General features: G+C 38.8%; 1 protein-coding gene across 2 annotated transcripts in view; it reads left to right on the top strand.

The window, feature by feature from the left end:
• RELN (reelin) overlaps positions 1–12116 on the top strand; it is a 272354-nt gene that overhangs the window by 163068 nt on the left and 97170 nt on the right. For both annotated transcript variants that reach the window (XM_085040349.1, XM_085040356.1), the window contains exons 12-16: positions 2733–2884; positions 5087–5199; positions 6779–6987; positions 9470–9598; positions 10710–10819. In XM_085040349.1, the coding sequence (XP_084896475.1) occupies positions 2733–2884; positions 5087–5199; positions 6779–6987; positions 9470–9598; positions 10710–10819 (713 nt within the window). The remainder of the gene's footprint in view (positions 1–2732; positions 2885–5086; positions 5200–6778; positions 6988–9469; positions 9599–10709; positions 10820–12116) is intronic.

Genomic DNA, 12116 nt, shown 5'->3' with positions numbered 1-12116 from the left:
CTGCTCAGCTGGGTGTTAAGTTGGGCTATTTCAACCCTGGTTAGCAAACGTACAGTTTCTTCTGAATTAGGAATATTACACTTTCCCTATCACACAGTGCCTGGGTCCAGCTGCAGGTGGGCGAGGGAAGGTGCAGCCAGCAGATGCCTTTGATTCTGTCATTCTGTGTCCCTCAACCAGGTCTGATCTGCCCCCACTCTGCCAGTCTAAGGCCTCACAACTTTTTCCTTTCTTTTCTTCCCCAATTTTACTCTATATTAGAAACTTCCTTCTTTCAATTGTTCTATAAGAATGGAGATTTAAATTGCATGCTGCCATAAATAAACACCAAGCTCGTGTGATGTTATGGACTACATCCTAATCATATAAAATTGTCACCAATACTGTTCCTCTTTTCAGCATTTCTCTAGAATTTGCTTTGGGAGCTATATATAAATGCAAATATATATGAGTTTCCTTAATCACTTTTTAGAGAAATATTTTTGAATGCTATTTGAACTATATTTGAAATACAGTTTTACTGTAATTAAACAGTCACAGAGCACTGTATACCTGAGACAGAGCTTGCAGGAAGTTCTCAGGCACCTCTTTGTCATGTCAGCTGGAGTCTGCCAGCTCTCAAGGGAAAGGCAAAAGCATCCCTCATAAGGGAGAGCAAAAGGAAGCTCAGGTGTAGCAGTCACACCACCACTTTCCTCTGCACCAAATGCTCTCAGAGGTGAGGGCAGAGGAACTTATTGCTGTTTTCAATAAGCAGTTGATTGGTGTTTTTTGCATGTACCACCTAAAGGGGGAGGCTATGCGGATAGGGATTACTGTTCTAAGTACCACACATATTTCCACTGTCATTCTGCTTCTCTTTCATTGTGTGAATTAAAGACTGACACTAACAGTGGGCAGATCCCCACATCAGGCTGCCTTCGTCTCTAATAGGCACATTTGTTACTTTGGACCTCCATGCCCAGCTGGTCTAGTTTTGGTCCATAAATCACCTGTTTTATGAAGAAGAATTCCAAGAGTCATCTGTGGGATAAATTTATTCAAATGTAAGTGTTAAATCATGCCGTGACCCAGGATCCAGCTCCATTTTCCTTACTGGTAGTGTGTTGATGTATTTTTATTAAAGTCCCTTTTTAAAAAAGACATTGAATTCTCTGGTTTTCATTTCTGATGCTGCCTAAAAGGAGAGGATCCCTGGAAACATCCATGATCTGCATCATCCATGACCCTGAGTTGTTTTGTGGGTCACTACAGAGAGTGTTTTAATTGAGCTAAATAGAGCATACAAAAGATCAATGGAGCATTGTAAGAATTTTTTTTGTGTAAGTTAAAGTAGACACAACTGTTTAATTCTGTACTTGCCTTCAGCCCAGGAGACCCATTTTCAAAATTGCGTTTTGATTATATTGCACATTACCTTTAAAAATCTGCACAATAGAATTAGGGTTAGATTAAACTGTGCTTCCATTAAAATATTGATATTTATATCATAAAGCTTTTCAGTGATGTTAAGCTTGCTAATTCCTGTGTAAATGATTGACAGTTTTAAAGCAGGATTTCCAAACAGGCACGTCACCAGTCTGTCACAGCTTAGGTCAATAGGGAAACTGGCAGCTTTTAAGAAGATCCCAGAAATGCATTTTGAAGTCATTGGAATGGTTAAACTAATAAATAGACTGTTTCATTCTTGAAATGACAGTTTTTGAAATTGTCATATGGCACATACCTGCTAGAGATTGTTTCTGGTGGAAGGAGACAGGAAAAGACTCTGCCTTCCCACAAAGGTTTCTGAACTTCCATGTTTTCTCATTCCTCCTGAATCATGTTGGATAGTTAAATGATTGGATTATCAGGATTTAGTGATTCTAAATAATTGCATTGTTCTATCAGCCTTCTAACTCTTAAATAATTTATTATGAATTAAGACTTTGACATGAATAATAGTAACATATCAGACCAAAATAATGCACAATTTTTCAGCACTTTCTAATATTTCAAAACATTTTGATCGAGTTTTGAAGTAACCAACACTTTCATGATGAGAATGTATTTTCAATGTAAAATATTTAATTGGAAAATTCTGCAACAGCTCTTTTAATTATCGCTGAATAAAAATAAGATAAAATGTTGTACAGAAAAACTGAGAAAGATCGTATCATCACATATTAGGAACACAGCAGTCTTTTTTCATACTCTGTTCATGTGTTAGTTAAAAACTGTTACCCTAAATGCTCAAAAAGATGAAAAGAGACCATTTTCAGCTATTACCTGCATATTTAATATTTGTATAGCAGATATGGTGGACATGTGCCTTTTCAAGTTTCATTGATCTACAAATCTTTTATTATGCAAAATGAAGCAGAATGCATTTATATTTTAAACATTTTAATGCTAGAAAAAATAATGAAAATTCTAGAACAATACAAAACTACATATTTGCTAACAGCATTCATTAAAAGCCTCATTTTTTAAATAAATTGATGCATTTCTGCCAAATTCTTTTAAATATTTACATTAACTTTGCCTTAGTTGAGTCAGCTGAGTTTAAAAGCTAATATAGAATATGTAAGTAATGGCATAGGCATCACATTTGAAACACTTCCGGTTTTTGTCCTATATAAGAGTAGAAACAGCTACTTGTGTCAGTACAAATGAGCACCTATGCCATGTTTTGTATGAGTTTATCAGTAATGTGCTGCTGCACATTCTCCACCCATTGTTGGCCTCTGCAGGTGGGACATCTTTGGAGCCGTCATTGGTACTGAATGTGGAACTCTGGAATCTGGCTCAGCTATGGTATTTCTCAGAGATGGAGAAAGAAAAATATGTACTCCATACATGGACACTACAGGTTATGGGAACTTGAGATTTTATTTCAGCATGGGTGAGTATAAATTCCTAATGTAACACAAGACATGAAGCATGTGAGATTTACATTATGCAGTGTGCCACAGTTTAACAATTCTCATGTGGAGAAGCATCTTCTTGTCTTGTATATACTAATTTCACTCAGTGCCCCTTAATCTATCATTAGAAGAAATGGTCATATCTTTGCCATCTTTAGAGGTTTTATAGACACCTGTTATATCCTCCCATGGTCACATCCATGTAGACCCTAGTGGTAATCCATCAGCCAAGAGAGTTGCTCCTGAGGATGAGATGGGAGTAGCACAGAAGAGGGGCAGCCTTCCCTGATGAACCTATAGAATAGTTTCACTTCAAAAGCTCCTACTCCATTCATAAAATCCTTCCTCTGCTAATGTGCCGGCCCAGGGTGAGATTCACAGAGTGTGCTGTAGTGTGCTATGGTCTTGCAGGAGGTGTGTTCTACGTGTGGCAGCCCTGGTGGAAAGCAGTGATGTGGTGTTAGCATCATCTGTGGACCTTCCTTGCTGGGGCAAAGTACAACATCAGTCATCTACCAGGGCTCAGAAAGCAGCCAAGAGCAAGCCTGTCCTGTCACTTCCCTCCCTGCTGTTGTCAGTGCAACTGCTACAGTTTGATGTTGCAACAGACCAAAATCCCCGTGAAAATGGTTGTTAACACAGTATTTTTCCAGAACTTTTATTTTGCTCATAAAGGAAGTTCCATGAGGTTATTCTCTCAACACCATGTTTAGAAAAAGTGAGGATTTTTGCTTAAAAGAGAATAATAGAATAATAAAGGAGGAAACAGAGAATAAACCTGTGACCTCCACAAGCAACCTTCTGTATCAACAAGAAAAAACACACTTTATTTAATGAGGGGAAGACCTCATGTTGTTGTCCTAAATTGTTGCATATGTCCTCTCTGTTACGTGAATTATGAATAAAGCACAGGAAAAAGAGAATGCTTTTTCCCATTTCTTCCGAGCATTACAACACCTGCAAGAGAAACAGGAAAGAAATTTTGTCAACCTTCTGAACTTAGGGGAGAAGGTGTCAGCAGATGCAGGCACAGAGAGTAGCGGGATATTGTTTGAAAAATGTATTCTGTGCGTATTTTTTAATTAAATAAACAATAGTTTAAACATTCAGGCAAGGAGAAGATTTGAAAGGACAAATGGATGTTCCTCATCACTGTATAAAATAAATTAAAGATGCACATCTTATCCAGTTCTCTGGACTGCTTTCCCTAGTCCATTACAAGAACTGACTGTAGTGAAAAAAAAGCAGAGAAAGTGTTCCAAAACATACAACCTTTCTATACTGCAGTCTTTTCAAAGAAGCATCCTCATTCTGTTTTGGTTTTTATTTTGGGATGTTTTTTATAATACCTGTAGTACCCATACTGTACAGAGAAATAATTAATTATTAATTCCTGTTTCAAGGAATTAATACAGAATACAGGAATACAGAAACTTTGTTTTAAAAAAGCTGGGGTGAAGATGTTCTTCTTGTAACTGTAATGCAGAACTTAATGCTCATATTTCCCAATACATCCACTCTTTCACAGAAAGTTAAGGAGTATTTTGGGTTCTACTCATATGTAGATATTTCAAATGCTGCCCTGTTCCAGTTGGGCAAGCATGGCACACGTGTTTTTTGTGGTACAATAGATTCCAGCCAGCCAGCCATCCCTGTTAGGATATGGTGTAGACAGTAGAAGGAGCAGCACAACTAATAAGGAACACAGCAGTCCTTCCCATTTCCCACTTAGAACAAGTTCTCAGCTGCCAGACTGAGAAGTTTTTAAGAGATTGTTACATACCTGCATGTGTGATTGCATGAAGTGAGAGTAGTAAATAGCAGTTTACTGATGAGAATTCAAAAGCAGAGCATTTCTATGTAAATAGGATTTAAAGCCCACAGATAGAAGTGTTGCTTGAGGCACAGCATTTTCTATTAAAATTGTTTTGATAAGCTGATTAAAAGGGGTACTTGAGGTTTTCGTAATCGCCAACCCCCTTGATCTCTGCCATGGTGTATCTGATCAAACAGTTCCTATAAACTGTGTCCTTAGGGATGGTGTTCTTTTGTTTCAGATCCCGAGTTAAATAGCATCTGATTGTAATTATTTTCACAATTATGGCTGCATGTATTATTCCACTTTCCAATAACAAGGGCTTCAATTAATTTCTTTTCTCACTCAAATTTGTGTTGTGCAGGGGGAACTTGTGATTCTGGAGAGTCCCATGAAAATGATGTCATACTTTATGCCAAGATTGAAGGCAGGAGGGAACACATACCTCTTGATACCCTGACCTATGCTGCTTACAAGGTAAATCATCATAAATGAAGCAGGCGGATGGGATGCATAGATCATTCTATTTTCAAGGTATCACAGGAATATTGCATGTTGAATTCCACAGGGACACTCAAACATGACCTTCCAAACACAGAAATCATGTGCAGACCTGGGAGCAATGGGGTGCCTTTGCAGCACAGCGCTGCAGTTACTGCTGGTCACTGCAGCCCCCGGCAGGACTGAGCAGTGTTAGCTGGGGCTGGGGAAGCAGCAAATGAGCAATGGGAAAAATTGTCAATTATCAGCTGAAAACTCCAATGGTAACCTCTCCTCACAAAAAATTACTCCTATTTCCACTCAAGCTTGTCCTAGCCACAGTGTGGTACTGAGGAGCAGGGTCCTGAGAGGGTCATTCATGGTGGGATCAGTGGCTGGGAGAGGCTCTGCAGGGATGTGAACACAAACTCAGCCGTGGCAGGCAGCTGTGGGCAGAGTGCACAGGCAGCATCTCCTCTGCCCAAAGTGCAGCTGCCTTCCAGCCACATCCACCACCCTCAGGCAGGACAATAAAGACCTTGAACTTGCCTTCAGGATCCTTCCTGTCTAGGGCAGGAGAACATTTAGACCATATCTACCCTGAATAACCCAGCCCTGAGGTCTTCTTATTCTGCTGCAGCAAAACAGATAGCAAAATTTTGTATTTGATACCAAATGGATGCACTAGATCTTGAAATGCAATGTGCTGACATAGTGTGAGGGAAGTTTGGTGGTAAAGATGCAGCTGATTTCAAGCACATGTCTGTGTGCATTTTGCCTTTAGCTTTAGCACTTAGAAACCAAATGTTTACAATAGGGTTTGGCCTGAGTTTGGTTGAGTCACTCACATTGTTTCATTGTGTGTGGCTTCCCTCCTCGCCAGCTTCTGTGTGAAAGACAAGGTAGAACTTTTGTAAAACTAAGGAAATTGTAATTGTAAAATAGTAAAATATTAATTAGGGAACTTAGGGAGAGATAGGATCTGAAATTACATGGAATTCATTGTGGAGGTTTTTTAAAACAAGCAGTTTTAAAGCTGACATCCTCTTTTGACATAATAAAGTTCTAATTACATCGCTTTAGGACAAAGGCTAAGCTTTGTAAAGCAGTGCTTGCATTTATTTCAGCAGCATAACATCCTCCCCACTTATGCCTGTGAACTCCTGCTGTTACTCCATTCTCACGTATCCAGACATGCCACTACCCTGCCTTAGCTTCTGTGAGCTGTAAGGCTCCAGGACAAACATCATCTTCCCTTCCCAGCTGAAACTGATTATGTAAACTTGCCCTTTTCAGAACACAGAAAGTGTTTTCTTCTGTCTTTACCACCAAACAATCCAATCTCTCTGAGGTGATAAGCATCACTGGTACCCAGGCTGTTAATACCTGTGCACATAATAGTAAATTATTTCATTGAGGATCATGTGGGGAAAAAGGTGGCTAAAAAAGTTAACAAAATTAATCAAAGAGAGAGAATAGTACATTTGGTTCAGCACAATTAGAGTTTCTTTTTTATTTTAAATGGTACCTTGTGACCTTTTTAATTTATTTAAGCCTTATTTAATTTCTTTTAAAGGTGCCATCTTTGGTTTCTGTTGTCATTAGTCCGGATCTGCAGACTCCTGCAACCAAATTTTGCCTGAAGCAAAAGAGTCACCAAGGCCACAACAGGAATGTCTGGGCTGTGGATTATTTCCATGTCCTTCCGGTGCTCCCTTCCTCAGTGACTCACATGATCCAGTTTTCCATCAATTTGGGTTGTGGAACTTACCAACCTGGTAACAGGTAAAACTGGAGAGATCATTCTTTTGGTTATCAACTTTCTAGTACGTTTTGGTTTATAAAATCTATATGAGGATTTGGAAATCTTTTTCCAGTAAGAAGGGATCCCATTAATAATGACAAATATAAACTGCTCAAAAGCTAATGTTTCTGCTGATCTTTACAGGCCCAGATTTATGTATCTCACATACAATACAGAGTCATTTAATAGCTTTCCAGGTCAAAACTTGCTTTTCTTAGTCCATTATTCTGAAATATGCTCATGATTTCAGAGTGACTTTTGCTTCAGTTTCTAATGGATACGAGATTTACCTCTTAATACTGTGTAAGGAGGAAAGCATTAAAGGCAGCAGCAGAAACCTGCCCTGCTGACCTCTCTGAGATTACTGATGCCACAAGCATATCTAATTCTTGTAAGACTGGTGATAAATGACCCTCATCTTAATGACCATCAGTGTGAGGAGTTCACTGTCTGTAGGCTGATCACAGAACTCTTTTGCTGGTTTTATTTCTTCAGGACATTTAGCATGAATTTTTCCATGGAGTTAAGTGAGAGGGAAAGGGAGAGAAGGGTGTCATTTTAGGCTCCATGTTTTGTAGAATCATAGAAATGTTTGTCGGAAGGACCTTCACAGGTTGTCTGCTGAAACCTGCTGCTGCAGGAGGGATTGTTACTGGTGTAGGTCAGACATGGCCCTGCCTATCCATGACTTGAAAAATCTTCATGAATGGATACTGTGCTACCTCTCTGAGTGACCTGATAAAGCAAAAAAGTGTTTCCTAATGCACAGTGCAAAACTTTGAAGCCATGTCTTTATGATTATTGTCCTTTGTAGTGTGCCTGTGACAGTACTGAGGAGAGTTTGACTCTGATTTCCTTGAGTGCCCTCTGCACCATCACAGGGTGCTCTAGCTCACCCCTCCTCACCAGGCTGAGCAAGACAGCTCCTCAGCCCATCCTAGCCTGGTGCTCAAAGCCACAGACATCTTGCTCATCCTTTACTCCACTCTCAAAATTCTTAATATCCTTCCTCAAACAGGGAACCCAAAACCAAACTGCCCACTGTCCCTCTTTCATTATATACATATGAGAAAGTTTATCTTGGTATTTTTTGAGGATTAAGTTACTTTATATTTTGCATAGTTGAGAGTTTAAAGTAAGGGACTATAAGTGCTTTTATTTGTGTCCCATGGCATCTACTTCCAGCTGGAAAGAGCTGCATTAACACTGACAGTTCTTGCATCCATGCAGGGTAGCAGAATTCAAGGAGAAACAAAAATCAAGGCACTGCACTTATATTTGATAGGAAGAGAAGGCAGCAACATTTTCTTGCATGAATAGTGAAAACTTTGCCTGTAAACACTCCTGGCCAGTAAACATGTTATATAAAGTCCTGTCTCAATCTGTTTTCTGATGGAGATTAGTATACATTTTGAAAGATTATTCCTCCTTCATTAAACTACTTCTGAAGAAGTGAGCTTCTTCATAACTAAAGAAGCATTAGGTCACCATTTTCCCTATTTGTATTTCCCAAATACTGCAGCATTTCGTATCTCCTGGTCTGCAGCATTATTCATAATGCTTTCATTTCTGCAAATGTGAGACTCATACTGAATATATGCAGTAAATATGACTCTCTAAGGTATCTCTACAGCCAAGCCTGAAATAAATTAGTCAAAACCTCCATAAACTGTTTTAATAGACACAATATCACAGTGATAGTACATTTAAATAAAGTAATATTGTCACCAAATTGTCATAAAAGGAAAAATTCAGAATCCAACTATTTAATATTGAGGAGAAGAGTTATGACTTTTATAATGTTCCACTGACATTACTTAAAACAGAATATTACAAGCTAATTATATGGAGGCAATTACAAGAGTAATTCAGCACAATACTAAATATGTAGTAAATCAAGCACTTTGTATATTACTTTTTCAAGGTCTTCAGAGTGTAAGGCATTTAAGGATTTTGTTATAGGTTGTAAACAATTTTGGGGATTTTTAACCTTGGAAAGAGCCAGCTAGTGCATGAACAGCTAGTGGTCTTTTACCACCTTCTGCAGATGTAATACTTAGCATCTGGCAGTTATAGGTGTCCTGTGCTCATGTGGTGCTGTCTAGCTCTGATTAATACAAGTTTTCTCCTCATAACTGAAACTATTTCAATATGAAATACAAAAGTAATGCAGTTCATTTAACAGCAGCAGCATAAAAAGAGTGGCTAGATGGTTTTTACAAGAACTCCGTTGAGGCAATTCTCAGTCTATAAAGCCTTGGGGTTTTAAACACTCATGAAACTTAGTCTCATGTTTGCATTTGCAGGATTTTTTGCATTTGAAGTATGCTTAAAATTATTTCCTGTTTCCTCATCAGTTATTAGAAATAGCAGATTAGGTGGTTTCTCAGTTCTCTGCTCTGATATCTATGCCAGGTACCCTCATGTTGTCTTTCTCCTTTCTTTCCTTCAACGTGTTCCCAGTGTCAGCTTGGAGTTTTCAACCAACCATGGTCGCTCGTGGTCCCTGCTGCACATGGAGTGTTTGCCTGAGATCTGTGCTGGACCTCACCTGCCCCACAGCACCATCTACGCCTCTGAAAACTACAGCGGGTGAGAGTGCTCTCTGCAAAGCTCCCATGCAGCATTGGGGAAGTGAATTGTAGGTGGCAGAAGAAAGCAGCAAAGTGCACAGCTCTGTGCCATCATTCGTTTTTGACTAGCTGGGGACAGCAAGGAAGGAGTGTTCTGGGCTCCCTGGCTACCCAGGGAATGAAATGTGTAATGAAACTTGAAATGTATGGGGCTGCTTCTGTGGTGTAATAATGATTTTTTGATGCTAAAGACAAATTACAAAAAAACCACTTGTGGACAGCATGTTGGTAATAAGAAGAAAAGTTTCACCCTGTCAAAGCCACAAAAGTTTTCTTGTTAGTCAGAAAAAACACCACTCAAAGCTTACATGCTCAGACACATTTACTCCCATGGAATCCAGTACTGGGTTGCAGTGAGGCACATCCTCTGTACTTCTGCAGATGGAGATGGTTATTAGTGTCACTTTCTTGTATCAACCTTCTCGGTGTTAAGCCTCTTCTCTACTGTTCTCACTGAAAAATGAACTGTGGCATCTTGCTACATAGCACAAAATCCCTGTGTATCTCAACTTCCATAAGACTTACAAAAAGAAAATGCAGTTGAAGCACTGCTATGATCTGATGACACACAGCCCCTAGTCCCATACAATTTTCATAGGAACCATTACTCCTGGAGTGTGCAGGAAGTGTAGCCTCTGTGGATGATGGAGAATGATAGCCCAGACTGCAGCAAGCCAAATCCTCTGCACCACTCTTCTCACCCCCGAGGGTTTCCACAGAGTTCAGTCTTGCTGAAAGGTTCAGTTTAAGAGAGACTCATTGTGATGCATAAGTTGCTGCAGCAAAGGGGGCTATGGTCTTTGCCAACTTCATGCATTCCTACTGGGGGAAAAATGGCTGGGTTTTATAAGACAATAACTAATATTCATATATTGTATGAAAATACGGGCTGTGTTCTTTTTCATTTGCATTTTCTAAAGCTGCTGTAAATTTATGCTGAATTTGAGCAGATTTTAAAATTAAGGCTTCTCACAAAGCTTCCAGAATATGTAAACATATCTGCAAAAAATACAGTTGCTTAAAATAACTATCCGTGTAAAATGCTAGAGTCTGTGTTGTATGTATTTCAGGTGGAACCGAATAACTATTCCCCTTCCCAATGCTGCACTAACAAGTGACACCAGGATTCGATGGAGACAAACAGGACCAATCCTTGGAAATATGTGGGCAATCGATAATAGTTAGTATTCTTATCCATGATTATGACACATCAGAAAAGTAAATTTTATATGCTGCTCTGAGTAAACGTATTTTCCATAATCACAAGTCAATGTATTTATAGTTTGTTAAATTCCTATTCTGCTTATCTGCATTTGGTAACAGGTGCATTTTGAAGTTAGAGAGAGATTCTGCTATTAGAAAAGACAATAGTCTAGTAGATTATCTTTTTTTTCTCTCTTTTAATTGAATGCTTTCCAGGAAAAAATATTGGTAGCAGTGGCTTAATATAACATTTCTTCTGTCTGCTTAGTCCTAATTACATAAATAGGTTCCACACTGGCTATTAAGGACATGTACTGCACCGGCCTAAGCAACAATTGCAGCATCTGCAACATATTTTTGTTTCTGGACATAGAAGACACCATTCAAGCAATGCTGCTACCAAAACACTGAAAAATTTTACATTGTTTACAGTATCTTCAGGGTCTATACAGGGTATCTTTACAGTACCATCTGTTTCAGGGAGCTGTTCTCTCCTTACAGAATTATTTTTCACATACCTTTTCTTTAAATGGCCCTGAGATGTCCATAGCAAGATGAAATCAATCCAAGGATACAAATTCCTTACAACAGGACAAAACAATATTTGGAAAACCACTTGACAATTCATTTATCTGCACTACCTTTGCTTACAGAACAAAATACTACTTCACAAAAGGGTGCTGCATGCTCCTGTGGGTACCATCTCAAAAAAATAGGTTTACCAACCATCTGTCTAAAAAGTTCCTGCTCTGAATTTGAGGTGCAGAACATTGGTACAGGAATCAAGTCTTGAAGATGCATTTCTGAGGTTTTGAATGCCTCCTTTGCTAAATACTAGCAACACTGAAGCTTTACACTGTATTGTAGGGGAAAAATTTGTAAATATTGACAAGCCACTCAAATTCTTGAAAAGGGGAAGATTTTCAAAGATTCAACAGTGACTTTTAGCTTCACAACTGTTTCCTATGTGAATAAAGTTTTAGCTGAAATCTGGAAGCTGGCCATCTTTTAGAAACTCTGGAAAAATGCCAATTTCCCTAAAGATTTTTCATTTTGAATGACATCATTACATCGTTAACCTTTCTACTTTTACCACCCCCTCAAAAAGACCTCAAAAGACACAAATAAATCAAACAGACAGAACAGAATTTTTGCACCCTGAGAAGTGAGAAAATCTAGAAATCACATGAAATCTGATGAGGACTTAGTTATAAGAAGTAGCTAACAGGGATTTAGAGTGTCTGCCAGGGAGAGCTGACATGCTGCTGTGATGG

Source organism: Lichenostomus cassidix, chromosome 1Aa (genome assembly GCF_008360975.1).
Source record: "Lichenostomus cassidix isolate B80296 chromosome 1Aa, HeHo_3.0, whole genome shotgun sequence".
Lineage (NCBI taxonomy): Eukaryota > Metazoa > Chordata > Aves > Passeriformes > Meliphagidae > Lichenostomus > Lichenostomus cassidix.
Note: the sequence above shows the minus strand (reverse complement) of the source record. Positions and strands in the feature narration are given on the sequence as shown.